We start from the raw sequence: 24,487 nt of genomic DNA on the forward strand, positions 1-24,487 counted from the left end.
GTTAGTTAAGTACTCTGACTGGACTACCAAATTAACTGTATTTTTATAACTAAAATGGAAAGAAGTTCTGAGTGTGGTCTGGAGTAAATTTCCTCTTGACAAGAATAACCAGGTCAAACTGGAAAATAGATACCAAATATATCAGTTGGCAGTTGTATAAGGGAGGAATGCCTATTGCAACATAAAGACAGAGCCTGCAACATATTTCATTGTTTCATTTTTCTTGGCTCTTAAATATGTACCATCCAAATCATTTACTCTCTGTTGATGAAAATATTGGCGTTCTTAAAAAATGTAGAGACCTAAAACAGGAAATGCCCAATAATAAATGAGAAGAAATGCTGCAAATCAAAGGAATCTTATACTAACATTATATAATTATAGTGTATATTTACATAAAGGCAAAAAAAAAAGTGTGTGTCTTATTTCTAACTAAAAACACAACAAAAAGATGGTCTGAAAAAAGAACATACTCTTTCAGCAGTAGGACCAAGGCATATTTTTATGACGTCTCATATGCACAAGAGGGCCATTTAAATACCCTCACCAGATTCAACAAAGCTGAGGGTTCTCAGAATATTTCATACCCATTCTGAGGCTTGACTAAAGTTCTTCCTCATCCACTCATATTTTCCATTATTTTAAACTCAAGAGCTACATTAGTATATGAAAATACAATCTGTTACTGCTCCAAAATATTTAATGTTTGGTCTTTGCAACGGAAAACATCCTTCTAAATTCAGCTTCTAAATTTAGCAGGCCTCCTTTCTAGAAGAAGCAAAGTCATTCTGCATTTAAATCGCTCAAAACTGAGAGGTCTGGACCGCATGTGTATGATTCTTGAGAAAGAAAATTACAGCATCTCCACAACAAGCTTTCTACAAACGTTAGCCCTTTAAAAGGCTTAAATATCAAAGTAAACATCATTGTCCACACACAGGACTTTAAAGTGACATGAAAAGAGGTGAATTTGAGTCTTCAAACGCCAAACACTATGAAAAAGGATACCACAGATGGCGAATTCAAGGTTCAGGCTTAGGCCCTTGCTCTGAAGCTTAAGGCATACCTACTTTTTAAACCACATGATTTCATCAGGATCTGCGATGCCAAACTTCCTCATCTTCTCCACCATGGTGGCACTCTTCTTAACAGCCACCTCGTAACGCTGGCTACGGCTGAGGAAATTCAAGTTCTCATGCTGGAAGTCTGGGTCTTTCAGAATGAGGTTCTCTGGTAGGGAGTTAAAGGGTACCAAGAGGAAGACAAGAAATTCACGGCTCCGTTAAAGCTCTCTGGGATCACACCAGGTTTCAGACTCACGGGCACAGGTCCTCTCTCGCGATGGGCGATTCCCCCCGCCACAGCCTCCCCTAGAAGTGCGGGGGTCCTGCGACTCCCTGAAAGCTGGGCCAAAGGTTGTGGCCTAGGCCCTACAGCGCCCCCACACCCCCGACTCCTCCCGGAGGGAACCGCCAGCTCTGCTCGGGAAAGGCGGGGAGGAGGCCTGGCCAGCTGCACTCACCGATCTCTCGGCGGCGCCGAGTGTTCTCGGCGCTGCCGTCCAGGACATTCGTGAGCAGCTCCGGGTTGAAGCTGGCGCCAGCCCGCTCTTTCTGCAGGTCTTGATTCATGGTGACGGCCGGCTGAGGCAGCGCGGGGCCGAGGCGACGGCGGAGGCGGCGTAGGTGGCAGCGGCGACAGCAGGAGTCCGCAGCTCCGGCGCGGGGCCGGCACTAAGAGCCACCCCAGTACGAGGCGAGTCCCCGCCCCGCGGCCGCCTCGGCCCGCCCCTTCTCCTTCACCGCGGCCTCGAGGCGCGTGACCGAGCGCGGACCGGGTGTGTGGCGGCGGCTGTGCCACTGTGGCCGCCGCCGGGGGCGGGCGAGCTGTTCTCGGCCAGGGGCGCCTCAGAGCAGCCCCCTGACAAGCGGACCCCGGAGGAAGGTCAAGGAATTGCCCAGGTGGTGGTGGTGGTGGTGGTGCGGGGGGGAACCGAGACGCTCTCAGCAACCCGCCCCTCCCTGGTCAGGCGGTCCCACGGGGCAGAAAGAGGCCACCCGTGGCCGCCCGCGCGCCCACACAGCTTTGCTGGGGGGTTGGGAAGGGGCGGGACCACGCGGCTGAGGAGGACTGCGCCTGCGCCCCTGGACCCGCCCGGGCCGCCACTTCCGGGTACGCGCGCGGAGTTCTCCCGGGACGTGAGAGGGGGAGGGGGTCTCCAGGGCTGCAGCGGGTGAGCCTGGCCTCCTTAAGTTGGCTCGGGGATGTCGTAGAGTTTTCCCCAAACCCTCCAAGAGTGGAGGCAAAAGGACGGGGACAAAAGGTCGCACTGAGGAGAGATCACTTGTTAAGATAATAGCATCTCTGCTGCCAGAGGCGAAGGCTGCGGGGAAGCCGAGTGTGAGATAGCTAGGGCTCCCCCGACCCCGCGTTTATTATGCGTGTGGGTGTGGGCTTCAGTTCAGTTGCTCAGTCGTGTCCGACTCCTTGCGACCCTATGGACCGCAGCACGCCAGCCTTCCCTGTCCATTACCAACTCCCAGAGCTTGCTCGGACTCATGTCTATCCAGTCGGTGATTCCATCCAACCATCTCATTCTCTGCCCTCCCCTTCTCCCGCCTTCAATCTTTCCCAGCATCAGGGTCCTTTGCGGTGAGTTGACTCTTCGCATCAGGTGGCCAAAGTATTGAAACTTCAGCTTCAGCATCAGTCCTTCCAATGAATATTCAGAGTTGGTTTCCTTTAGGATTGGCTGTTTTGATCTTGCAGTCCAAGGGACTCTCAAGAGTCTTCTCCAACACCACAGTTCAAAAGCATCAATCCTTCTGCTCTCAACTTTCCTTATAGTCCAACTCTCAAATCCATACATCACCACTGGAAAAACCATAGCCTTGACTAGACAGACCTTTGTTGACAAAGTGATCTCTGCTATTTAATATGCTGTCTAGGTTAGTCATGGGCTTCCCTGGGGGTGCAGAGGTTAAAGCGTCTGCCTGCAATGTGGGAAACCTAGGTTCGATCCCTGGGTCGGGAAGATCCACTGGAGAAGGAAATGGCAACCCACTCCAGTATTCTTGCCTGGAGAATCCCCTGGACGGAGGAGCTTGGTGGGCTACAGTCCACGGGTCGCAAAGAGTCGGACATGACTGAGTGACTTCACTTTCACTTTCAGGTTGGTCATAACTTTCCTTCCCAGGAGTAAGCGTCTTTTAATTTCATGGCGCCATAGTCACGGTTAGTGACTTTTTTAATTAAGACATTAAAAAAATAAAAATGTAGGAAAATCTGCGATGAGTAAAATAGCAAAATTTTAAATGGTGACAAGATCTTGAGTACTGATTGTTCCTTTTGTCTCAGACTCCAATGTACCTGGGCAGAAGTCTCCGATAATCCCTGCTGTTTTTTTATGCCCCCAGGCATCACACTAGTTAGTCTGGCTACTGTGTATTCCTTTTGTTTAGAAGCTGGCTCTCACAGCCACTGTGGAGAATAGTGTGGAGAGTCCTTAAAAACTGGAAATAGAATTGCCATACGAGCCAACAATCCCACTGCTGGGCATACATAGGGAGGAAACAAGAATCGAAAGAGATGCTTGTACCCCAGTGTTCATCGCAGCACTGTTAACAATAGCCAGGACATGGAAGCAACCTAGATGTCCATCTGCAGACAAATGGATAAGAAAGCTGTGGTACATACATGCAATGGAGTATTACTCAGTTATTAGAAAGAATGCATTGAATCAGTTCTAATGAGGTGGTGAAACTGGAGCCTATTTTAGAATGAAGTAAGTCAGAAAGAAAAACATCAATACAGTATATTAATGCATCGCTGGTGGTGCAGAGGTTAAAGCATCTGCCTGCAATGTGGGAGACCTGGGTTCCATCCCTGGGTCGGGAAGATCCCCTGGAGAAGGAAATGGCAACCCACTCCAGTATTCTTGCCTGGAGAATCCCTTGGACGGAGGAGCTTGGTGGGCTACAGTCCACGGGTCGCAAAGAGTCGGACATGACTGAGTGACTTCACTTTCACTTTCATGGAATTTAGAAAGATAGTAACAATGACCCTGTATGCGAGACAGCAAAAGAGACACAGATGTAAAGAACAGACTTTTGGACTCTGTGGGAGAAGGCAAGGGTGGGATGGTTTGAGAGAATAGCATTGAAACATGTCTATTATCTTACGTGAACTAGATCGCCAGTCCAGGTTCAATGCATGAGACAGGGTGCTCAGGGCTGGTGCATTGGGATGACCCTGAGGGATGGGATGGGAAGGGAGGTGGAAGGGGGGTTCAGGATGGGGAACACATGTACACCCATGGCTGATTCATGTCAATGTATGGCAAAAACCACCACAATATTTTAAAATAATCAGCCTCCAATTAAAAAAAATAAAATAAAAGCTGGCTCTCTTGTGCAACAGAAACTAACATATCATTATAAAGCCAATATACTCCAATTAAAAGAAAAATAAAAGATTATTAAAAACAAAGCTGGCTCTCTAATATCACCAACATAATCTGTTGACTAAACAAATCTGAGTTGATTGCTTACTCAGTAAAGGTGACTGCTGCTTCGCAAAGCCTGGGCAGTGCCTCAAAGAGACAGTAAGGCCACAATTTATTGAGAATTGGAAGTTTGGTTTAAGATGAGTCTCTTAGTTCAGGGTTTTGATTAAGACTTGATACAAACCACTGCACAACAGTCAAAATTAGTGGAAAGGGCAAGGCAGGGGAACTCAAAAAATCTCAGTGAACAAGCTAGTTGATATTCCCGACTGGACAGTCGGGAATAGTAAAAGATGATAATGAAGACCCAGCACCACAAAGTTAAGTTAATGTGGGCAGTAAGATGTAGTTTGGGTTCTCGGTGAATGGTCTGATTGTGGGGGTGGGTGGGTAAATGGTTTTGGTTTTCACTCTCTTCTTCATGAATATATCCATCCATCTGATAAATATTTAATAATTTTCCAGACACTGTCAGGCACAGGGGCTATACCAGGGCGTATGCTGAGTCATGGCCCTCAAGGAACTGGTAAGCTAGTGGGAGAGGGAGACATCAACATTAACCAAGTAAACAGATCGTATTATTTGAAATTCTTTTATTTAGTGGACTACACTGAGGATGGAGTGACTGGGGGTGGTGAGAATGCCATTTTAGATGAGGTGGACAGGGCTAGTCTTGCCGAGGAGATAGACAGCCTGACAGCTGAGGAGGGGAGAGACCCAGCCATGTGAAAGTCTGGGAAACCTGTTCAAGTCTGCGACAAAGCAAATGTGTAGTTCTGAGGTGAAGGTGAGCTAGAGGAGGGGTGATGGCAAAACAGGCACAGACCCCACATGGCATTATGGGCCAATGGAGACTTGTAATTTTAACAGTTAAAATAAGAAGTGGTTAAGGGACTTCCAAAATCACTGAGGGCGGTGACTGCAGCCTTGAAATGAAAAGATGCTTGCTCCTTGGGAGAAATGCTGTGAGAAACCTAGAGAGCGTAATAAAAAGCAAAGACCTCACTTTGTCAACAAGGTCTGTACAGTTAAAGCTATGGTTTTTCCAGTCATGTACAGATGTGAGAGTTGGACCAGGAAGAAGGATGGGCACCAAAGATCTGATGCTTTCAAACTGTGCTGGCAAAGACTCTTGAGAGTCCCTTGGACTGCAAGGAGATTAAATCAGTCAGTCCTAAAGGAAATCAACCCTGAATATTCATTGGAAGGACTTTTGCTGAACCTGAGGCTCCAATACTTTGGCCACCTGATGCAAAGAGCCAACTTATTGGGAAAACTATGCTGGGAAAGATTGAGGGCAAAGGAGAAGGAGGCAGCAGAGGATAAGATGGTTAGATAGCCTACTCAATGGACTTGAATTTGAGCAAACTTCGGGAGATAATGGAAGACAGAGGCCTCTGGCGTGCTACAGTCCATGAGATCGCAAAGATTCAGACACAGCTTAGCCACTGAACAACAAGGGACTTCCCAGGTGGTCCAGTGACTAAGAGTCCAAGCTCCCCATGCAGGGAGCCTGGGTCAGGTCCCTGGTCAGGGAACTAGATCCACAGGCCACAGCAAAGATCCCATGTGGCAACTAAGACCCAGAGCAGCCAAATAAATAAATACATAAATAGATATAAAAAAGAATGACTCCTGGGCTTAAGCATATGGAAGACAATGGGGCTCTAAGAGATAGAGAGGGTGGCTGGTAGGTGGTATTAAAGCCATAGGATTTGGTTCTGGTTGAAACATTGTCCTCTTTTGTCTATTTCTTCACCCTGTGAAGGGAGAGGATATAAATGGACCAAGTGAACAGGAGAACGGCAGTTCTCAAATTAAGGACATGTAATGTCGATACAATACTATTCCAAACCTTTCTGTGGACTTATAATTGTTCAATGAAGTCCTTTATCACAATTTTTTCCTCCCAACCAAGGTCCCTGCATCATGAATTATATTTAGCTGTATTAGTTTGCTAGAACTACCATAACAAAGCGCCACAGACCAAGTGGCTTAATCAACAGGGATTTGTTCTGCCAGAATTCTGGAAGCCAGAAGTATATAGTCAGGGTGTGTCAGCAGGGTGGTTCCTTCTGAGGCTGTGAATGAGAACCTGCTCCATGCCTCTCAGCTTCTGATAGCTTGCTGGCAATTGTTGGTGTTCCTTGGCTTGTATAGTATCTCTGCCTTCATCTTCACCTGACTTCCTCCCTTTGTGCATGTCCATCCCTGTTCAGACTTTTCCCTTTTTCGAAAGATACTAGTCATACTGGATGAGGCCCTCAGGAATGACCTCATTTTAATGTGGTTACCTCTGAAGAATCTCTATGGAAGGTCACATTCTGAGGTCCTGGGGGTTATGACTTCAACTTTACCTTTTTGGGGAGGGGAGGCAGGAATTCCATCTGTAACAGTTGTCCTGTCACTTTTGTTGTTGTGTTCAAGTTGTGTCCGACTCTTTGTGACCCCATGGACTGCAGCATGCCAAACTCCCCTGTCCTTCACTATCTTCTGGAGTTTGCTCAAATTCATGTCCACTGGGTCGGTGATGCGATCTAACATCACTTGAGCCTCTTTTAACTAGAGCGATTTGTCTTCTGTGATTTTGACACTTGCTTTGCAGAATATCTCTCAATTCAGATTTGTCTGATATTTCTTCATGATTAGATTCAGATTATGCATTTTCTACAGGAATATCACAGAAGCAATGTGTCCTTCTCTGAGCGCCACATCCAGCAGGCACATGAAGGTTGTATTTGCTCATTTTCTTCACTATGAACTAGACCGTTTTCCCCTTTGTAATTAATAAGTAGTCTGTGGGAGATACTTGTTGAGACCATATAAATATCCTGTTCTTTATCTTTTTAAAAAAATTTATTTTTTGGCCGCACCAGATCATAGTTGCACTGTGCGGGATCTTCAGTCTTTGTTGCGGTTTGCAGGCTGTTTAGTTGAGGCATGCAGACTCTTAGTTGCAGCATGTGGGACCTAGTTCCCTGACCAGGAATCGAACTGGCACCCTAAGCGTTGGGAGTGTGGAGTCTTAGCCACTGGACCACCAGGGAAGTCCCTAAATAATCTGTTCTTCAGACTTTTACCCAATAACTTTTCACATCCATTGATGATTCTTCCCTGAATTTACTTCTACTCTGGTGATTGTGGAACTTTTAAAGGTGTGGTGAAATAGTCATTTTATTTTGCCACTGTAAAATTCATTTAGTTGAGATCACACTTAAATTGGAAGTAATCCCCATGTGATAGAATCTTTTGAGGCCATAGGTCAAATCACGTGACATAACTTGAGTTTTTAACATTGGTGATTCATTGTGTAATATAAGACTAACAAAGAATTGTAACTTTAAACACATGAATGATTTCTGGGTTGGTGAACACAGGGCTGGGCTGGGCAAGTAACAGGAAAGGGCATAGAAGCACCATACCCCACCCCACCTCCTGTGTTCTACACATCTCTTCTTTTTGGTTGTTCCTGAGTTATATCCTTACCCTTTTGTGATAAACCAGCAACCTGTTCTAATTGTGGAACAGTAAACGTGTATAATAAAGTTTTTTGTCCACAAGAAACAAGTCCTAAGCCTACAAAAGCTATGATGAACTTAGTTATAAGTGTTTCTCCTCTGATCTTCAATCCCACTGAAGAAACCTGGGCAGTTCCTTCAGAAAAGATGAAAGAAGCAGTCAGAAGCAGTCATTGGGTCACCACCCTTCCTGTACAGTATTTTCAAACTTCCCAGTCGTTAAAAAGAAGAATGTTTTTCATACCATGGATTTTTCCCCTAGAAGTAGATATTTTACCTTGAGGAATGAAAAGGCTTGAAGTACAGGTTGTACCATTATTCAGATTTCTAGAGAGATTATTTGAAATCCAGTTGAGTCACAAGAGAAGCCTGTTCTGATATATCTTCACAGAAATGTTCTTGAATGTGTGATAATATATGGATAATGATTTATGGAGCCAGCTGTGCTTATTAAGTCAACAGAACTATCTGAATAAACACATAGCAACTTTTGTTTGAAGAAAAAAATTGAGGTTAAAATTTACAAAAGAGGGCTTACCTGATGGTACAGTGGATAAGAATCTGCCTGCCAATGCAGGGGACACAGGTTTGACCCCTGGTCTGGGAAGATTCCGCCTAAGGAGGAGCAACTAAGCCCAGGAACCACAACTGCTGAGCCTGTGCGCTGTAACTACTGAAGCCCGCATGCCTAGAGCCTGTGCTCCGCGACAAGAGAAGTCACTGCAATGAGATGCAGCACCGCAACAGAGTAGCTCCCGCGGGCTACAGGTAGGGAACCCCTGTGTGCAGCAACAAAGACCCAGTGCAAACACAGTAAATAAATAAATAAAATTATAACTTAAAAAAAAATTCGCAAAGGATTTTCCTCCCCACCCTCAAAGAGTCAGTGCATCTGCATGGTAATTTTAAAAATAAAAATTAATGAGAAGAGACCCTTTCCTGTTGCGGGTGGTGTGGAGTCGGCTCGTGGGTCTCTCAGAGCTGAAAATTGAGAGCTTCTTCGCGCCGCGGAGACTGCACCCGGCTGCTGGCAGCCGTCACCATGCCACAAAATGAATATACTGAGTTACATTGTAAGCGCTATGGATATCGTTTGGATTACCATGAGAAAAAGAGAAAGAAGGAAGGTCGAGAGGCTCATGATCGTTCAAAGAAGGCAAAAAAGATGATTGGTCTGAAAGCTAAGCTCTACCATAAACAGTGCCATGCTGAGAAAATACAAATCATGGAAAGAGAGACACCAAACAGAAGAGTGATGAAAAGACTCCCCAGGGAGCAGTACCTGCATATCTACTGGACCGAGAGGGATGGTCTCGAGCTAAAGTACTTTCCAATATGATTAAACAGAAACGAAAAGAGAAAACGGGAAAATAGGAGGTCCCTCTGCCTAAACTTCGTGCCCAGGGAGAAACAGAAGTATTACAAGTTATTCGAACAGAAAAGAGAAAGAAGAAAGCCTGGAAGAGGATGGTTACTAAAGTCTGCTTTGTTGGAGATGGCTTTACTCGAAAACCACCTAAATATGAAAGATTCATTAGGCCAATGGGATTACGTTTCAAGAAGGCTCATGTAACACATCCTGAACTGAAAGCTACCTTTTGCTTGCCAATACTTGGTGTAAAGAAAAATCCCTCATCCCCACTATATACAACTTTGGGTGTTATTACCAAAGTTATTCATTGAGGTGAACGTGAGCGAGTTGGGCCTTGTAACACAAGGAGGCAAAGTCATCTGGGGAAAATATGCCCAGGTTACCAATAATCCTGAAAATGATGGATGCATAAATGCAGTCTTACTGGTTTGACAGCAGTTACATACAAATAACTCCTTATAATTACTGAAGACTACACACCAGTTGGGAAACCATTACTCTGAAATTTCTGAATACTACCAATCAACCTTACATGTTGTCTTCAGTCAAAGAAAACTATTTATTCTACTGTTTTAAAAATGAAAAAAGCCAGCATTAAAATGATCTAATTTTTTTTTTAAAAAATGAATGACCTAGTTAACTTATACACGGTACTTGAGAGTAGAAGAATTACTTTAAAAAAGATTCTCAAGTTTCAGCATTTTGCTAGATTGGATGGGATTGTCCCCATTATCAACAATAGCAACCATTATATTTTTTCCTTCTCTTGACTGTTTTGGGGGTTTGGTTCTGTTTTTTGTTTCTCTCTCAGGCCAGAGATGATTAGGGGACTGTCTCTGGTAACCAGATAGCTCTCTCAAAGGTCGCAGCTATGAAGGATGTCTGTGTTTGGAGGAACCCCTGAGTAAGTTTCTTCTCCACTACACTGGCCAAACTCTTTCTTGGCACACAATACTGACATGACCATGGAACATGGGTCAACAACCATCCCCTATGACCTCCTTGCAAACACTTGTGCAAGATTCTAGGTTACATTAAATTTTGGGAATAGAGCTGTGTCATCTGATTTTCAGAAGGATCTTGAAATTATTTAATGACTGTTCTCTTGGTTCAGATTTCCACTTGCTTGTCCAATCCAGAAACAGTTGAAGACCAATACTTTCAGGATGCCTTTGAAAGTGAAAGTGAAGTCGCTCAGTCCTGTCCAACTCTTTGTGACTCCATGGATTGTAGCCTCCCAGGCTCCTCTGTCCATGGGATTTTCCAGGCAAGAATACTAGAGTGGGTTGCCATTTCCTTCTCCAGGAGATCTTCCCGACCCAGGGATTGAACCCGGGTCTCCTGTACTGTAGGCAGACGCTTTACCGTCTGAGCCACCAGGGAAGTCCTTTAGTCAGGATGCCTTTAGTTAGTCTTGAATCCCCACTTATCTAACATTTTGAAAAAAATGGTGGGGAGGGGGGGTGGGAGGGGGGTTCAGGTTTGGGAATTCATGTACACCCGTGGTGGATTCATGTCTTGTATGGCAAAACCAATACAGAATTGTAAAGTAAAATAAAAAATAAATAAATTTTTTAAAAAATGAAAATCATTCAAAAATAAAAAGTTTATTTTAAGAATGTGAAGACACCCTTTATGTACAACTATGAACATGTCAAAATATATTAAGTGGAAAAAAAAAGAACAGCATGTATACTATAGTATAGATGGGAAATAAAGATATACTCATCTTTGTCTTTATTTGGATAATGAAAAGATAAAAATTTTATGAAAATAGGTTCACCTTGGCAGAGATTGGCAAACACCAGCATGGGCCAAGCCAACCCATTGCATGTTTATGTAAATGAAGTTGGAAGGAAATAAAGTACACTTATTCATTATGTATTGGCTATGAGAGTTTTCATACTAGGGTGGCAGAGGTCAATAGTGACAGAAGTCGTATTACTCTCTGCCTTTTTCTGACCCTTTTAGGGGCTTGAGGAGGGAAACGGTTGCATAGGAATTAGAGTCGGAATAATACACTCTCTGAATTCCCAGGTGGCTCAGTGGTAGAGAATCCTCCTGCCAAGGCAGGAGACACAGTTTCTATCTATCCCTGGGTCGAGAAGATCCCCTGGAGAAGGAAGTGGCAACTTGCTCCAGTATGCTTACCTGGGAAATCTCATAGACAGAGGAGCCTGGCTGGCTACAGCCCGTGGGGTGACAAGAAAGTCAGACTCAACTCAGCGACTAAACGACGACAAACGCACTTTCCACATAGATCTATCAAAAAATCTTTTTAAATTTTTAAACACCTTCCCCTGGAACTAGCTCTTCAGATGTTGCTGGTCTCACGTCTGTTAATCTCCATCTCGTGGTTGGCTTAGTTTGTCATTATCTTCAAAAGTCCATGTCAACTATTTGGTTACAGGAGCAATGATGCTGCCCAAACCTGGGATCTATTTCTTCCCCTGGGAGGTCAGTGCTGGCCAGGTTCCTGATGGGGACACACTGAGGACATTTGGCAGGTAAGAATGTTTTTCTTCATGTGGTGTGGGGGGGAGTGTTTAAAAAAAAAAATTGAGTCTTTTAATATATTTAAAAAAATTTTTTTAATGATGTTTTAAATTATTTTAAAATGATTTATTTTATATTTTTAATTTATTATATTTTCAAAATTGTTTTAAAAAGCAAAGTTCTTATAATTTTATCTAATTATTTTAAAAATACTAAAAAAATCAATGTATATTCATTGTAAGAAATGTTGATAATCTGTAAACGTGTAAAGAAAGCCAGCAGAAATCACCGACCATTAACCTTTGGTTGATTATATGCTTTTTCATGTGTGTATGTATATGTATACGTGGGTGTGTATACACACAATATGTGTATAAACATATATACTGTGTTAGTCACATATTTCAGTGCAATGCTAGTGACTCACTTGTGTCCGACTTTTTGCGACCCCATGGTAGCCCACCAGGCTCCTATGTCCGTGGAATTCTCCAGGCAAGAATACTAGGTAGCTATTCCCTTCTCCAAGCGATCAAACCCTGGTCTCCTGTATTGCAGGCAGATTCTTTACCTTCTGAGCCACCAGGGAAGCCCAGTCACATATTGCTGGGTAACAAATTGCCCCCAAATTTAGTGGCTTCAAATGACCACAAAAGTTTATTTTTTTCATATGTACCATGGGTCAGGAATTAGGAAATGGCTTTGCTGGGTGGTTCTGGCTCAGACTGGCTTTGAAGATTGTAATTGAGATGTTGGCCAGGGCTGCCAGCATCTGAAGGTTGGCGTGTGGTTAGAGGATCTGATTCTACAGGGACTTACTTGCATGTTGGGCAGTTTTGTGCTGCCTCTCGTCACACAGGCTTACTTTCTCAAAAATATGGATTTCAGTATATGGCTGCTTGAAGGTCTTCATAATCTGGCAGCTAACTTTCTCCAGAAGGAGTGACTCAACAGAGCCAGCAAAGATAAAGCCACAATGTCAATGACCTCATTTCAGAAATCACTCTAAATCATCTCTGCAATGTTTTCTTGGTTACACAAGTCAGCACTAGTTAGGGTGATAGGAGGTTGCACAGGGATGTGCATGCCAGGAGATAAGAATCACTGGAGGGATTTCCCTGGTGGTACAGTGGCTAAGAATCCACTTTTCAATGCAGGGACACAGGTTTGATCCCTGGGAGGGGAACTAAGATCTCACATATTGCAGGGCAACTAAGCCTGAGAACCACAAGGAAGAGCCCACGTGCCGAAACAAAGACCCAGTGCAACCAAAAAAAAAAAAAAAATAGAATCATTGGGGCCTGTCTTGGAGACATATCAGTTCAGTTCAGTTCAGTCGCTCAGTCGTGTCTGACTTCTTGCAACCAACCCCATGGACTGCAGCACGCCAGGCCTCCCTGTCCATCACCAACTCCCAGAGTTTACTCAAATTCAATGTCCATTGAGTCGGTGATGCCATCCAACCATCTCATCCTCTGTCATCCCCTTCTCCTCCCACCTTCAATCTTTCCCAGCATCAGGGTCTATTCCAGTGAGTCAGTTCTTCCCATCAGGTGGCCAAAGTATTGGAGTTTCAGCTTCAACATCAGTCCTTCCAATGCATATTCAGGACTGATTTCCTTTAGGATGGACTGGTTGGATCTCCTTGCAGTCAAGGGGCTCTCCAGAGTCTTTTCCAACAGCACAGAATCAGAGCAGGTATGTGCAAATGGGAGTCTACCCTCCCCCATCCCCCCACCTCCAAGAGCTTGACTGCATGGAGTACTTTGGGGACTGGGTAGCCCCAAAGAAGAATGATGGTTAGGAGCATGGATATCAAACTTATTAATGGGACTTTTCTGGTGGGTCCAGTGGTAATTCTTATGGAGGTTAAAAAAAACCTTGATTCCCTACCCCACACACACACAAACATGAATTATTCTATCAGTGTACAAGATATTATCATCAGTGTACAAGATAAAACTATAAAATTGTTTAGAAGAAAATAGAAGATCTTCACATACACCTTGAGACAGGCAGAGATTTCTTGGATTCAGAAAACAAAAGCCATAAAAGAAATAATGAATAAATTTGGACTTCAACAAAATTAAAAGCTTCTCATCAAAAGGTACCATCAAGATTAAAAGGCAAGCCACAAACTGGGAGATATTTGGGAGTGATGTGTGTATGTATATTGTATATATTCAACAAATGATTTGTATTTAGAATATATGAAGAACTCATAAAATCCAATAATAAGAACATAAAGAACTTAATTTTTATTTATATATTTTCTATTTTGTTGGCCACACCATGTGGCTTGTGGGATCTTTTTTCCCTGACAAGGGATTGAACCCAGGCCCTCAGCAGTGTAAGTGCAGAGTCCTAACAGTTGGACCACCAAGTCCTAATAAAGAACTTAATTTTTAAATAGGTAAAAGATTTCAACAAACACTGTCAGAGAAGATATCCAGATCACAGATAAACACATGAAAATTTGTTCAACTTCATGCGTCATTAAGGAAATGCAAATTAAAACCACAATGATATGGTATCTCATGCTCACTAGAGTGGCTAAAAGACGGACCATATCAAGTGCTGACAAGGATTTGGAGTAACTAGAACCCTCATACATTGCTGGGGGGAGAGTAAAGTGACACCACCACTTTGAAAAATAATTTGGCAGTTTCCTTTAAACAGATTGACCATGTGACCCAGAAATCCCACTTGGGTATTTCCCCAGGAGAAATGAAAACATGTTCAGCACAAGTTCATAAGCAAACTAAATCAGCTGGTCAATGGATAATAATAATGTATTAGTCCATTCAACAGAGTGCTAACAAGCAATACAAAAAGGAGCAAGTTACTGATTTATGAAACACATAAATGGGTCTCAGAACCATTATGCTGAATCAAAGAAGCTAGACACAGAAGGATACATGCTTATAGGGTTCCATTCACAGGAGATGCTTAAGCAGGAAAACTCATCTATGGAGACCAAGAGCAGATCAGTGATTGCCTGGTGTGGGAGATGGGAAGACTGAGTTCAAAGGGGCACAAGGGGCTTTTGAGGGGTGATGGAAATGTGCCAAAGCTTGATTGGGGTTCTCACTTGCACAGTGGATACTTTTATCAACAGTCAATGAACAAGTCCCTTAATTTTTTTTTTTAAATAATTTTTACATATTTGGCTGCACTGAGTCTTAGCTGCGGCTCTTGGGATCTTTAGTCATGGCATGCAAACTCTTGGCTGAGGCATGTAGGATCTAATTCCCTGACTAGGGATAGAACCTGGGCCCCTGCATTGGGAACTCAGAGTCTTAGCCACCAGACCACCAAGGAAGTCTCAAACAGATGTCTTTTAATGCATGTAATTTATACTTCAATTATATAGACCAAAACAATGTTTTCTGTTGCTACCACTTTAATTTCTCTAATCCGAGCGGGGCTGAACATTTTCCCATGGACATCCTGGCCTCCCAAAACCTTTTGAGCCTTGGGGTGATTCTGTCAATGGATGGAAATGATCCCATGTACCCTGACCTCCAGGTTGTGCAGCTACGACATGACCCGGTCCCAAGTAACCCTGATGGCTCAACTCAGATCTGACCAGCACCCAATCCTGGTCTGTACCAAGTTGGTGGAGCCATTCCAAGCCCAGCTGGGCTCCCTCTACACTGTCCTTGGGGAACTGGAACACCAGAAGGGTAAGTTTTGACCTCACACAGTCTTTTGGGTGCTTGGGCCTGGCTTCTAACCCAGCGTGGGTCCCTCATTGAAGTTAACATTCCTTCCAGATTGGTAGGGACTCAAGGGAAAGAGATGTGATCACCTTCCCAGTGGACCTGCCATAGCGAAGCGAGAAAGCGGGGAGAGAAATCCTTCATTTCTGAAGGTCTAGAATGCACCAGACTTGTGGTTTGCTTAAAAGTTTTTTAATCTACTGACGAGCTCTTTATCTGAGTTATCTTATGGCTATTTCATAGATGAGAAAACCAAGACCCAGAGAGGTTGGAGTAAGAGGCCAAGAAGTAAGAGGGGCTAGAGTAAGAGGCCAGGAAGTCAGGGTGAGAGAAATAGAAAAGACTCAACCTGAGAGAATCTCTGTGGCATCAGGAGTAGAAGGTTGCAAAACTTTAAAACCTGGATACTCGGATTCTTCGCCTCCCTCTCTGGCCATCCGTGTGCCATTTTTGTCCTGTGGTTTGTATAACTATAACATCTTATATCTGGTTATTCTAGTTTAACATTATTTCATAAACATTCCTCTGTGTCTTGAAATTTTTTCTAAAGTATTTAATGGCTATATAATATTTTATAGATTCAGTTCAGTCGCTCAGTCGTGTCCGACCCTCTGCGACCCCATGAATCACAGCACGCCAGGCCTCCCTGTCCATCACCAACTCTCGGAGTTTACTCAAACTCATTTCCATCGAGTCTGTGATCCATCCAGCCATCTCGTTCTCTGTCGTCCCCTTCTCCTCCTAGCCCCAGTCCCTCCCAGCATCAGATCAGATGTATATACTAATTCACACAGGGCTTCCCAGGTGGCTTAGTGGTAACAAATCTGCCAGACAATGCAGGAGACACAGCAGACTCGGGTTCAACCCCTGGATCAGGAAGATCTCCTGGAGGAGGAAAGGGCAACCTGTTCCAGTACTCTTGCCATGGAAATCCCATGGACAGAGGAGCCTGGTGGGCCCTAGTCCATGGGGTTGCGAAGAGTCGGACACAACTGAGCACACACACACACACGCATGCACGCACTAATTCACACAAGCATTAGACATTTGTGTTGTTTCCATTTCTTGCTCTTATAAGCACGCTGTACATTAATTCATTAAAAAACTATGGTATATAAAAAAAAACTATGGTATATTCAGTTGGAGAATATTATACAACCATCAAAAATGATGTTATAAATTTATATCTATTGACATGAAAAGATGTTCATAGTATTTTGTTAAAGAAAAAGCAGTTTATAAAACAATATGTATCATTTGATCTCACTTTTGTTAAATGGACATTTTTATACATACAAAAGTTTGAAATATTATTTACCAAAATGTTGAGAGTAATTATGTCTGGGTGGTAGAACTGTAGGATTCCCTATACTTTTATTAGCATTTTACAATGAAAATATATTGCTTTATAGCCTGGGGTGGGGAGCGGAATCCAGTTTTAAAAAATCTATCTCGATATATATTAAAAACACCACAGTTAATAGCCTTGTGTTCTAATCTTTATTCATTTTCTGATTATTTCTTCAGGGTAGTTTCCTAAAAGTGGAATTGCTCCATTAAAGGATATGTCTCTTGATTTACACTACCAACTTACTTTCTAAAAGTTTCAGTGGTTTTTAACTCTGGATGAAATGCACTAGAAGAAGGCAATTAAATGGAGCTTACTTTAATTATGTTTGGTTTAATAAAAGTTAATCTTTATTCAGGCTTAAGCCTTTGAGCTGACTCCTTGTCCTCTTAATTGATTTGAAAGAAGTATCAGGAGAAGGGGTGGAATTGAGGACAAAGGACCTGGAATAAATGATTTCCACTTTGACCTCAGCCCATATCACCCAGGGCTCCCTCCTGTACTCCTGGCCCTGGCAGGGAGTCCCGGGGGCTCTTAGGAGTTGGAACTCAAAGGTCTGATCAAAGATACAGAGATAGAGGTTGAAACAAAGGTGGGACCAGGGCCTGGAGTGGACATTTAGAATTATTTGTGGAAAGAAAAATGGAAAAAACTGAAAAGTCCAAATTCAACCCAAATAACTTTTTAAAATTTAACGTTTTCAAATCAAACATACACAAAAGTAGAATGAGCCTCCACGTACATGTCACCCAGATTCCCCTGCTGCTGCTGCTACTAAGTTGCTTCAGTCGTGTCCGACTCTGTGCGTCCCCATAGACGGCAACCCACCAGGCTCCCCCATCCCTGGGATTCTCCAGGCAAGAACACTGGAGTGGGTTGCCATTTCCTTCTCCAATGCATGAAAGTGAAAAGTGAAAGGGAAGTCGCTCAGTCGTGTCAGACTCTTAGCGACCCCATGGACTGCAGCCCACCAGGCTCCTCCATCCATGGGATTTTCCAGGCAAGAGTGCTGGAGTGGGCTGCCATTGCCTTCTCCGCCAGATTCAGCAGAGATCCGCATTCCACTGGTCTATGTCTTCATCACCCACGTCCACTTACTTATTTTTTTTTTCTCCCTGCATTGTGATGCACGAAGGATCTTAGCTCCCCAACCAGAGATTAAGCCCTCACCCCCTGTATTGGGAGCGTTGACCGCTGGACCACCAGGGAAGTGTCTTACCTACTTATGTTGCTGGTGTATTTTAGAGCAAATCTGACATTGTTTCATTTATCCATAAATACTTTAGTGTGTATCTCTAACAAAATCACGATCACGCCCAACAAAATTAATAGCTAGTCCTTAATATACTCTAGGACATAGCTTGTCCCTGTTCATTCCCCTCCTTGGCCCCAAAATGGCTTTTTAGAAAAAGTTAAGTTGAAAAGCAGGAGCTGAACAAAATCCACGCATTGCCTCTGGGTTACATATCCGAAGTCTTTATAACAGTTCTGTTTTACTTACTTTTTTATTTTTCTAAATGCCATTTATGGAGACCATGGGTCTGGAATTAGTCGTTGGCTTCCTCCTCCTTGCATTAAACCTGCTCCTCCTTCCTTTGATTTTATCCTGCCTTTTTCTGAATGGATTTTATTTCAGGGAAAGTTCTTTAGTGAAGAATCATAGTGAATAAGCCCAGGAGAAACCATTAAATTCTAGCCCTGAGGAAAGAATAAACCCAGGTGACTGTTGTTATCACTGGCTGCTCACATCTTTAAGTGGAAGTTTGTGGGGAATGAAACACAGGAGTCAGGCCTGCCCTGTTGATCAAACATTACAAATAGCTGACCCATCAACTGTGGGCCTCTGGTGTAACGCACCAGGAGAACAGACAGTACCGCCCTGATGTATTCATTTTTTTTTTTTTTACTTTCTAAAAATTTTTTTGTCCATGCTGTGTGGCATGTGAGACCTTAGTTCCCCAACCAGGGATTAAACCCCAACCCCCTGCATTGAAAGTGAGGAATCTTAACCACTGGACTGCCAGGGAACTCCCTTGCTGGGCTGTATGCTTGACAAAAACAAACAAACCCAGGAAGCTTAATAGTCAAGCCAGCAGCTTGACTAATAATCAATATTATTATTATAATCAATAATCCAGCAGCATTTTTCCTAAGCTCCAACTAGTTTCCCATTTCTCATTATTTTTCATCACAATTTCTTTCCTAAAAAAATTTTCCCTCGGTTTCTAATTTCTGAGACATACAGACTCATCATTCAAGACTGACACAGGAAAGAAAGACAACGGTGAGGACAGAGGGCAGAGTGTGGGCTGAGTTTTGCAGTGGCCACTGACCTCCGGCCTGGGCTGGCATGTCTGGCCCCTGGCCAGGTCCAAAGTTCCCTGGAGACACAAAGGTCAATCAGACACAGGCCCTGCCCCATGGCAAGGTCTGCAGTTCGGAGGAGAGATAAGAGGCTGCTTCAGGTCACCTTTCTGAAATGTTTGCAGGCAAAAGAGAGAAAGTGCCAGTATCTGCCCCCTCCAGCAGGCCTGGACACCCTGCAGGGCTCAGGGCTTCTGGCCCAGTGATTAAGGGGTGAGGACGCAGCCTTACCTCTGCTCTGTTGCTCCGGGCTCTCATCATAAGTCCCACCTCTTCTGGTTTCCGTTCACCTGACTGCTACTTCCTGCCCCTCGTCAGCCTTCCTTGTGTCCTCTCAAACCTTCGTAATGTTATAATCCAAATGACGTTTCCTTGCTCAGTTACCCAGTTCTGACATTCTGAGTTCTTCCGCAGTAAAGAATTACCAAATTAAAGAGAGGAATGCTTTCCATGTTTGTACTTTGCTGAAAATTCTTTTTCCCAGGGTCTATAAAGCATTCGTTTGTTTTTATATTTTACTATTTTTGTTTTGTTTTTATTAATTACTACTTTTTATATTGTCACTATTTTATTTCCAGCCCCTTTCCTATGCTCTCGCCTTCTCTGGGATTTGCTTGAAACCTAGCTTTTGTCCCAGTCAGCAGTTCCCCTCCTGCCCTCCCACGTGGAGCCTCCCGGGTCGCCCATGTCCCAGCAACCAGAGGCGGGGCCGGAATCTAGCCAGCTCTTCAAGTTTGTCGCCCACACCTCCCCCCTCCACCTCTGCAGTGACCAGTTCTGCCTCCAAGCACCTCTACCCCATGCTTCCTCCACACCCAAAACCACCCACCTCTGCCATCCGAAACTGGGTTCCACCCTCGGTATCTTTCTGCCCTCTGCCTCGTCACCACTGGGACCTGACGACTTTGGACTCCATTTTCTCCGACCTCCTCTCCCTTCCAGCTGGACCTTGCTATCATTTCAATCGCTTTCCTAGCAAAAGTTCCAACCCCTCACCTTCCATTGGTCCTTCCTGATTAAGCCCCAGTCTCCACCCTCTCAGTTCAGTTCAGTTCAGTTGCTCAGTCATGTCCGACTCTTTGCCACCCCATGGACCACAGCATGCCAGGACTCCTTGTCCATCACCAGTGCTTCAGGTCCATTGAGTCGGTGATGCCATCCAACCATCTCATCCTGTGTTGTCCCCTTCTCCTCCCACCTTCAATCTTTCCCAGCATCAGGGTCTTTTCCAATGAGTCAGTTCTTCCCATCAGGTGGCCAAAGTTTGGAGTTTCAGCTTCAGCATCAGTCCTTCCAATGAATATTCAGGACTGATTTCCTTTAGGATGGACTGGTTGGATCTCCTTGCTGTCCCAGGGACTCTCAAGAGTCTTCTCCAACACCACACTTAAAAAGCGTCAATTTTTCGGCGCTCAGCTTTCTTTACAGTCCAACTCTCACATCCATACATGACTACTGGAAAAACCATAGCTTTGACTAGACAGACCTTTGTTGGCAAAGTAATGTCTCTGCTTTTTAATATGCTGTCTAGGTTGGTCATAACTATTCTTCCAAGGAGCAAGAGTCTTAATTTCATGGCTGCAGTCACCATCTGCAGTGATTTTGGAGCCCCCCAAAATAAAGTCTGTCACTGTTTCCCCATCTATTTGCCATGAAGTGATGGGACCAGATGCCATGATCTCAGTTTTCTGAACGTTGAGTTTTAAGCCAACTTTTTCACTCTCCTCTTTGACTTTCATCAAGAGGTTCTTTAGTTTATTGTTTGCTTTCTGCCATAAGGGTGGTGTCATCTGCATATCTGAGATTATTGATATTGTTATCCCAGCAATCTTGATTCCAACTTGTGCTTCATCCACCCCAGCGTTCCTCATGATATACTCTGCATATAAGTTAAATAAGCAGGGTGACAATATTCAGCCTTGACGTACTCCTTTTCCTATTTGGAACCAGTTTGTTGTTCCATGTCCAGTTCTAACTGTTGCTTCCTGACCTGCAAACAGATTTCTCAGGAGGCAGGTCAGGTCGTCTGGTATTCCCATCTCTTTAAGAATTTTCCACATTTTGTTGTGATCCACACAGTCAAAGGCTTTGGCATAGTCAATAAAACAGAAGTAGATGTTTTTTCTGGAGCTCTCTTGCTTTTTCGATGATCCAACGGATGTTGGCAATTTGATTGCCACTGTCTAAGGTCCCACCTAACTGTTGATGTAGAAAGTTCACAAAGCTCCAAGGGTTCCCCTGGTTTCAAGGTCTGTTATCTCCTCTGGGCCCTTATCTCTCCCGGAACCTGCCTAGAATTCCTTCCACGTGTCCTGGTCAGTCCCCTTCCCGCCCCCGCCTGAACCCGCAATCAGCCACAGCTACTTTAGGCGTTCATCTCTGACGCAGGAACCCCTACATCGTCACCTCCCCTGTCCTTTCCAGTACATCTCCTCACCTCCTACATCCCACGTTAAACTGAGGCCACAGCAGCAGTCTTCCCTATAATTATAAACATTAGCGCCCTTGAGGTTGAGATGGTTAGATGGCATCACCAACATAAGTAAATTTTGGAAGACAGTGGAGGACAGAGGAGCCTGGTGTGCTGCAGTCCATGGGGTCGCCAAGAACCTTAGTGACTGAAGGACAACCACCACCACACCCATCAGTAGCTCCTTTCGTCCAGTCTGGGAGAGAGGAGGCTCCTTCCTGCCTGGGGCGCAGCGCCCCTGTGCTGTGATGAACACCTGCCCTCCAGCTGGGGATTTGCTTGCTCAGCTGAACCCTTAACCTGTTACCACTGGTTCTTCCCTCCAGCATATAAAGCACTTAGTCTCTTCTGTATTAAAATAATAGCAACAACAATAAGCGGTCAAGTTTGGCTCTATATCTACCTAGCTATGACCCTCCTGCCTCCACAGTCAAACTTCCTAAGAGAAGGTCTGTTTTTTCCATATCATCCCTTCCATATCTCAGACTCACACCTCAACCTACTGGCTTCTAGTTGTTCTTCTATCAGCCCCTTTTCCTTTGCTGCAGGTTCTTTTTATCTTTACAAGATTACCCTAAATGACCCTTTCTTTGGGTTCATCAACTCCTTTCTCTCGCCTCTGCTCTTCCAATGCTCTCCTTTTATTCCATTTATATACACCTTTCAAAGATGGATAGCCCCATGCCTACCTGATCTAGGCTTAGCAGCCTCTGCAGTCCAAGTGCTGGCGCAACAGAAGCTGATGACACACAGGCAACCTCTTGTTTCAGATGAGTTCATCTTTAACACAGTCCAAATGTGTTAAAGTTTGAAATTTAGACAGTCGAAGCCTCTGAATTCTGCCCTTGGGCTATGTTAAATCAATAAAATGGCCTAGACTAGAAGGAAGGTTAGGCGTAGACTCTAACCACAGAATGCTTCTATCTCAAAATGGCATCAAAGAAGATAGGATAATGTTCTAGAACATTTCCTGTAGTCATTGATGTGCTCAGAGAGCAGAGAGAACGTAGTGGAAACAAAAACAAACTGTTAGGAAGACAAACTCCAGATGTCCTTCCTGCTTGGTGTCACCTGGACATTGACAAAGCTTTCCATTGGGAAACCACAGCATCTGCTAGAAGCACCTGCAGCTGCTTGTCCAGGGTGGGGTGATCTGCCCCTATAAGGCTGGACTCTCCCCTTCGATTGATTAAATATGGGGTTCTCAGGACTTCCCTGGAAGTCCAGTGGTTAAGACTCCATGCTCCCAGTGCAGGGGGCGCAGGTTTGATCCCTGATCAGGGAACTAAGATCCAACATGCTGTGCAACATGACTGGGGGTGGGGAGAGGAACAACAACTTAGGGAGCTTTATTAATATCATTAAAAGTCTTCTGTGTTTGTTGGGAACTGTATTCATTAAAAAAAAAAAAAATGGAGCTACTTCTCTGGTGGTCCAGTGGCTAAGACTTCACGCTCCCAATGCAGAGAGCCTGGGTTCGATCCCTGGTCAGGGAACTAGATCCCACATGCTGCAGCTAAGAGTTTACACGCTGCAAAGAAGATAGAAGATCCCATGTGCCGAAACTAAGACCCGGTGCAGCCAAATAAATAGATGAATTTGTTTTTCAGTGTGGGGTTCTCTTTGCCTCGATTCCCATGATGCCAAGGGGCCCTCTGGTACAAATGGAGAACTAGGATGTGATAGACACACTTCCTCAATCTGGGCCTTTGAGCCCTGCAAAGAAGCTGGCGGGAGTTAGCGTGACAGAAGAGGGGGGCAGCGGCCACATCTTTCTGGGCCCTCTCCCAGGAGAAGTGGACTTTTCAGGCCACCCTCCTAAGTTCCATGTCTGTAGTTTGTGGCGGGCCCAACAGTTCTGAGGCCCAAGTAGACAAATAGCCAGCATCCATCCTTCTCACCTGTGCCCTGTCAGACTCTGTCAAAACTCAGGACCGAGGATAAATTTGAGGAGAAACAGAATGCCTCCTCAGAAACAGAATGCAAGGGTGTGTTGCTAACCTTGCCTGAGTCTTGGTGTCTGTGTTTCAGACGGAAGCTGCGTGGTGAAGGCCCGGGTGCTGACGTGTGTGGAAGGAATGAACCTCCCCTTGTTAGAACAAGCCATCCGGGAGCAGAGGCTGTACCAGCAAGAGAGGGACAGCAGCCGGTAGAGAGCAAACCAGGAGCTCCTGGGAACGCCACCTTCCCGCCCAGCCAGATGCTGGAGCTGCTGCAGAGGAGATGCAGGAGCATCCCCCGAGTAACAGCCTTTGTCTGGAGAGACGAGAGGAGGGCAGCCTAGAGCTCCGAGACCGGGCGCTGGGCGCTGGGGCACTGGGCCTCGTGTGGGTCCTGGAGAGTTCCAGAATGTCCCCGTAAATAAAGGCTGGTGGTGTGACTGAGCTTTGCGTGCACGTGGTGCAGTGCCGGCAGAGGCCAGGAGGGGGAGCCTTGGAGCAGGCGGCCTGCCTAGCAGAGAGGCCGCAGGATCGCAGGGTTTCTGGTGAATTCTGGGCTGAGGGCCTGAGGGGAGGCTGCTGGTGGCGGGTGGCCCAGGACTGGGTGGAGGGGCCCAGGACGCAGCGGGGGCCACTCCTGCCAAGGTTCTGCCCTCAGGAGGCCGAGCATCTCCAAACAGGCAGGGCCCAGCCCCTCGCCCTGGCCACACGGCCTAGTGCGGTGCTGTGACTTCTGAAGCCCTTCCTGACCCCTGA

The 24,487-nt window shown here is 44.8% G+C and overlaps 3 protein-coding genes and 1 pseudogene across 12 annotated transcripts in view; 3 read left to right on the forward strand and 1 right to left on the reverse strand.

Annotated features, from left to right (window-relative positions):
* ACOX1 (acyl-CoA oxidase 1) overlaps positions 1-1,956 on the reverse strand; it is a 24,062-nt gene extending 22,106 nt beyond the window's left edge. The window contains exons 1-2 of one of the 4 annotated variants that reach the window (XM_040244570.1): positions 1,523-1,956; positions 1,071-1,230 (exon numbers count right to left, since the gene is read on the reverse strand). In XM_040244570.1, the coding sequence (XP_040100504.1) occupies positions 1,071-1,230; positions 1,523-1,631 (269 nt within the window). In that variant the 5' untranslated portion in view covers positions 1,632-1,956. The remainder of the gene's footprint in view (positions 1-1,070; positions 1,231-1,522) is intronic. The other 3 variants (XM_040244572.1, XM_040244569.1, XM_040244571.1) reach the window with 3 other exon arrangements.
* On the forward strand, positions 1,788-24,175 carry TEN1 (TEN1 subunit of CST complex). 5 transcript variants are annotated; one of them, XM_040244651.1, is made up of 4 exons: positions 1,788-1,944; positions 11,805-11,901; positions 15,416-15,573; positions 23,823-24,175. In XM_040244651.1, exons 2-4 carry the CDS (start codon positions 11,810-11,812, stop codon positions 23,942-23,944), a joined length of 372 nt encoding a protein of 123 aa, XP_040100585.1. In that variant the 5' UTR covers positions 1,788-1,944; positions 11,805-11,809; the 3' UTR covers positions 23,945-24,175. The 5 variants fall into 5 exon arrangements, with proteins under 5 accessions (XP_040100585.1, XP_040100587.1, XP_040100589.1 ...); XM_040244653.1 differs by having other exon boundaries at positions 1,819-1,961; XM_040244655.1 differs by having other exon boundaries at positions 1,823-2,172.
* On the forward strand, positions 8,909-10,008 carry LOC120866762 (annotated as a pseudogene).
* Positions 24,176-24,202: 27 nt separating the features above from the next.
* CDK3 (cyclin dependent kinase 3) overlaps positions 24,203-24,487 on the forward strand; it is a 4,397-nt gene continuing 4,112 nt past the window's right edge. For 2 of the 3 annotated variants that reach the window (XM_040244615.1, XM_040244617.1), the window contains exon 1: positions 24,270-24,487. This exon is cut by the window's right edge and continues 544 nt beyond it. The gene's annotated coding sequence lies outside the window, so the exon portion shown is untranslated. The other variant, XM_040244616.1, reaches the window with a different exon arrangement.

Source organism: Oryx dammah, unplaced genomic scaffold, assembly GCF_014754425.2.
Source record: "Oryx dammah isolate SB20612 unplaced genomic scaffold, SCBI_Odam_1.1 HiC_scaffold_8, whole genome shotgun sequence".
In the NCBI taxonomy this organism is placed as follows: domain Eukaryota; kingdom Metazoa; phylum Chordata; class Mammalia; order Artiodactyla; family Bovidae; genus Oryx; species Oryx dammah.

Coding starts and splice junctions, on each gene's coding strand:
- TEN1 (XM_040244651.1), top strand. CDS start 11,810: ATGATGCTGCCCAAACCTGGGATCTATTTCTTCCCCTGGGAGGTCAGT. Junction 11,902..15,415: donor ACACTGAGGACATTTGGCAG/GTAAGAATGTTT, acceptor CCTGACCTCCAG/GTTGTGCAGCTACGACATGA. Junction 15,574..23,822: donor GGAACTGGAACACCAGAAGG/GTAAGTTTTGAC, acceptor TCTGTGTTTCAG/ACGGAAGCTGCGTGGTGAAG.